Below are 5,205 nucleotides of genomic sequence, written 5' to 3'. Positions count from 1 at the left end.
TGGTGAAAGGTGTGAGATTTTCACAGACCATAAAATTCTCAAATACTTTTTCACACAAAAGGAATTAAACATGATACAGAGAAGATGGTTAGAATTAATCAAAGATTATGATTGTGCTATTAACTATCACCCGGGAAAAGCCAACGTGGTAGCAGATGTATTAAGTCGAAAGTCAATGAATGCGTCAGTCTCGGCAATGGTGACCCAACATCAAATTATGATGGACCTGGAAAGATTTGGTGTGGAAATAGTGGAAGGAAATCATCAAGCTCTTATTGCTAATCTGGTAATCCAACAGACCTTACCAGAAAAGATTAAGGCTACACAGATGGAAGATGCAGAGCTAGTGAAGATTATGGGTAAGTTACAGAGTGGACTGAAGGGAGACTTTAACATCTCTGACGATGGAGTTTTGAGATTCCAAACTAGATTGTGTGTGCCCAATGACAAAGATATCAAAAGAACAATCTTGGAAGAAGCTCATCAATCTCTTTATACAGTGCATCCGGGAAGCACGAAGATGTATAGGGACTTGAGAGAGTCTTTTTGGTGGAATAACATGAAGAGGGAGATTGCACAATTTGTGGAACAGTGTTTTACTTGTCAACAAGTAAAGGCTGAGCACCAGAGACCAGCAGGACCACTGCAACCACTCCACATTCCTGAATGGAAATGGGAGCACATCTCCATGGATTTTGTAACTGGGCTACCTCTAGCACTCCATGGACAGAACGCCATCTGGGTGGTTGTTGATCATCTAAAAAAGACCGCTCACTTTATTCCAATCAAAGTTAACTACTCTATGACCAAGCTTGCAGAATTATATGTTCAAGAGATGGTTAGACTACATGGCGTGCCCGTTTCTATCGTATCAGATCGAGATCCACGATTCACATCACAATTTTGGAAGAGTTTGCAAAGAGCCTTGGGATCACGACTTACCTTCAGCACAGCATTTCATCCTCAAACTGATGGACAGTCAGAGAGAACCATTCAGATATTTGAGGATATGTTAAGAGCTTGTGTACTGGATTTCAAAGGAAGTTGGATTCAGTATCTACCGTTAGTTGAGTTCGCCTATAACAACAGTTATCAGTCCAACATAGAGATGGCACCGTATGAAGCGTTATATGGCCAAAAGTGTCGATCCCCATTATATTGGGATGAGGTTGGCGAACGACGAATTTTAGGTCCCGAGATTACACAAAGAACCTCTGAGAAAATTAAGCTCATCCGGGACAAAATAAAAACCACTCAAAGTCGGCAAAGGAGCTATGCGAATACCCGTCGGCGTGAGTTGGAGTTTGAAGTGGGGGATAAAATATTTTTAAAAGTAACTCCAATGAAAAGAATCATGAGGTTTGGGAAGAAGGGCAAACTAAGCCCCAGGTATATTGGACCATTCGAGGTATTGGAGAAGATTGGTCCAGTCGCTTACAGAATTGCCTTACCTCCTGTACTATCGAGAATTCATGATGTATTCCATGTCTCGATGTTAAAGAAGTACGTCCCAGACCCTTCTCATGTGATAAGTTATGAGTTGTTAGAAGTTAGTGACACTTTATCATATGAAGAAGTACCAATCCAGCTTTTAGACAAGAAGGATCAGGAGTTGCGCACAAAGAAGATTTCACTGGTAAAAGTGCTCTGGCACAACCACGACATTGAGGAAGCATCATGGGAACTAGAAGCAGAAATATGCCAGAAATACCCACATCTTTTCGACGATAGTAGGATCGGGTAAAAGCACAACATTATACAAGGTATTCATTTAAATCTTTGTAAATTTCGAGGACGAAATTTTTATAAGAAGGGGAGGATGTAATAACCTAAGAAAAAAAATGAATAATAATAATAATAGTTAGTATTAAAAAAGAAAGTGTTTCTCTGTTAGGATCCTTGATTTCATATTTGATGCCTAAGAAAGACCTTGTCTAAGCGAGTGCTCAGAGACCATTGCGGCTCAGTTGCTCCCTAGAGGTCGGCCGGGTCAAAATGGAATTTCATAGGATAAAACAGGGTAGACACTGTTTATATACGTAAATAAGTACATAAAATAATGTTTTGACTGACATAATTTTTAGAAATATATGATAAAATAACGAAATACAACACAACTTTAGAATATGGTTAAATGAGTTATACTATCTCAACGAAATACAACTTCTGATGAGTCATTTGAAAGGTATGATGTTCACCGACATATTCCGTTTTTATATTCTAATTATTTAAAGAAACCATACTTACAAGATTACAATAAACAATGTAACAAAATACACGAAAATGGTGATATTTGCATAAGAGGTATGTCGGTTTAATAATATGTCTAACTATATCTCTTAAATTGTAAATAATTTACTATGTCTTCTTATGTCAAAGTTGTTCAAATCACAAGCAAGAGTCAAAGAAAAAAATTATTGTTGAACTACAAAATATAATTACATGGTACTATTGTTTCAAAATAAATACACTACATTACACAATACAAATATATATATATATATATATTCATATATTAATATTAATTTTTTTTTGTATGTTTTTTGACAAAGACGTTGCAAAAATTAGTGGGAAACAATTACAAGAAGATTGGAAGATGTTCATATTTGTGTTGTATAGTTGTTGAAACCATTTTATTCATGATATCATATGTAAATATAAAATATTGTACAATAGTAAATACATATTTTTTTAGTGAATATTTTAATATGTAAATGCTTAAAAATACACAAATCTTATCCAATATATCTATATTAATAGCAAAAAATTATTTATTACCATTACCATTTCATTTGCAAAAGAGATGTGTATATTTATGTATATATGCTTCCGGGCCGAATTCACTTCAACAAAAATCGAGACCAAAACGGAATGAATGCTTTGCCGTCGCCTCCTTTATCAACTGCATGCTTGTGCCACAAGCCAAATTCCATCTGCTGCGAAATCGCTCCATGCTCAAATCATCAAAACCGGTCTAGAACACTGCGAACCCCTGCCCAATACCCTCGTAAACGTATATGGCAAATGCGGCCTCGTTCAGGACGCCCGTCAGGTGTTCGACGGAATTCCCCACAGAGACCTTGTGTCATGGGCTTCCATTCTCACTGCTCACAACCACGCCAACCTCCCACACATAGCCCTTTCGATCTTTCCCAACATGCTCACACATGACGGGTTGCAGCCTGACCATTTCGTGCTTGCAAGCCTTGTTAAGGCTTGTTCTAACTTGGGTGCCATCAAGCAAGGAAAGCAAGTGCATGCCCACTTTGCTGTGTCCCCGTTTCATGATGATGACGTTGTTAAGTCATCTCTTGTTGATATGTACGCAAAATGTGGTTTATCTGATAATGCTCGGTCGGTTTTTGACTCGATTTTTAGGAAAAATTTAGTTTCTTGGACGGCTATGATATCTGGGTATGCTAGAAGTGGGCAAAAATCAGACGCCATGGAGTTGTTTCATAGGATTCCGGTTAAGAATTTGTTTTCTTGGACGGCTTTGATATCAGGGTTGGCACAGAGTGGGAATTGGAGTGATGCATTTTATCTATTTATGGAGATGCGGAGAGAAGGGGTTGATATTGTTGATCCGTTCGTGCTTTCAAGCATTGTTGGAGCTTCCGCTAGCTTGGCTATGTTGGATCTTGGCAAGCAAATTCATTGCCTAGTTATGGTTCTTGGCTTTGATTCTTGTTTGTTCATTAATAATGCACTTATAGATATGTATGCAAAATGTAGTGATATTTTATCAGCGAGGAATATATTTGATTGTATGCTTTATCAGGATGTCATTTCTTGGACTTCAATAATTGTTGGGCTAGCTCAGCATGGGCTAGCTGAGGAAGCATTATATACTTATGACAGGATGGTTTCAGCTGGATTACAGCCAAATGAAGTTACTTTCGTTGGGTTGATTTATGCTTGTAGTCATGTTGGTTTAGTTAACAGAGGTCGTTATCTTTTAAATTCCATGATCAAAGATTACGGAATAAGCCCTTCCCTTCTGCATTACACGTGCTTGTTGGATCTTCTCAGCCGATCTGGACATCTTGATGAGGCAGAAAATGTCATTAAAACAATGCCGTTCAAACCTGATGAAGCTACTTGGGCTGCTTTCTTAAGTTCTTGTAGGCGCCATGGGAATGCACAAATGGCTATTAGGGTTGCTGATCATCTGCTGAACTTACAACCTGAAGATCCTTCAACCTATATACTATTATCTAATACCTATGCTGGCCTTGGAATGTGGGAAAATGTATCGAAGATCAGAAAATTGATGTCAGCGATGGAATTTAGAAAGAAACCTGGTTACAGTTTCATTGACTTTGGAAAAGAGAGTCAAGTGTTTTATGCCGGGGAGACATCTCATTATATGAAGGATGAGATTTTTGCTTTGCTCAAAGAGTTGGAAGCAGAGATGAAGAGAAGGGGTTATGTCCCTGACACTAGCTCTGTTTTGCATGACTTGGAGCAGCAAGAGAAGGAAAGACTGCTGTTTTGGCATAGTGAGAGGTTGGCAGTTGCTTATGGGCTGCTTAAGGCTGTTCCTGGAACAGTTATACGGGTAGTAAAAAATCTTCGTGTTTGCGGGGACTGCCATACAGTACTGAAATTTATTTCCAGTATTGTGAAAAGGGACATTGTTGTCAGAGATGCCAGCAGATTTCACCATTTTAAGGATGGAAGGTGCTCATGCACTGATTTTTGGTGATTTTGTGCTTGTGGGGCAGAATCTTCCTTGCTTCATTGCTTTTATCTGCCAAATCAATCTAATGTTCTGAACTTTGAGGTTGCTTATGTATTCCCTCAGTTATGTACTTCGAAGACCTCAAGTAGAGTTAATTTTTACCTACATGTTGAACTTTATCCCCTTTTGGTTACCTAGCTTTTTTCTCACACATTTGACCATCATTTGTGTCTTGGTCCTCTTAATTACATGGGTATTAACTTTCTGGGGTCATATTTTGCCATGTTATGCAGTCCAAGGCAGAAAAACCAAGAGCAGAGCAATCATTCCAAGCAAGAAAAAAAAAAAGCCAACATTTGTAGAAATTGCAAAACTGCCAAAGCTTATTGAAACTAGGATGCCATCACAAGTTTTTAACTAAGTGGTACGTATTCCTTTGCTGAATTTGTATGGGAATTCTCATGTCTTACGTATGATATTTTTGGCATGGATTCCATGAGACAAAAATAATTTAAATGCAT

At 38.1% G+C, this 5,205-nt stretch overlaps 1 protein-coding gene across 1 annotated transcript; it reads left to right on the top strand.

The window, feature by feature from the left end:
* The first annotated feature begins 2,785 nt into the window (after positions 1-2,785).
* LOC131150252 (pentatricopeptide repeat-containing protein At4g14050, mitochondrial) lies at positions 2,786-4,862 on the top strand. Its single transcript, XM_058100858.1, has one exon. The coding sequence runs from the start codon at positions 2,876-2,878 to the stop codon at positions 4,706-4,708; it is 1,833 nt and encodes a 610-aa protein (XP_057956841.1). The 5' UTR covers positions 2,786-2,875; the 3' UTR covers positions 4,709-4,862.
* The last annotated feature ends 343 nt before the right edge of the window (positions 4,863-5,205 follow it).

The sequence above is a fragment of the Malania oleifera genome, chromosome 3 (assembly GCF_029873635.1).
Source record: "Malania oleifera isolate guangnan ecotype guangnan chromosome 3, ASM2987363v1, whole genome shotgun sequence".
NCBI lineage: Eukaryota > Viridiplantae > Streptophyta > Magnoliopsida > Santalales > Ximeniaceae > Malania > Malania oleifera.
Note: the sequence above shows the minus strand (reverse complement) of the source record. Positions and strands in the feature narration are given on the sequence as shown.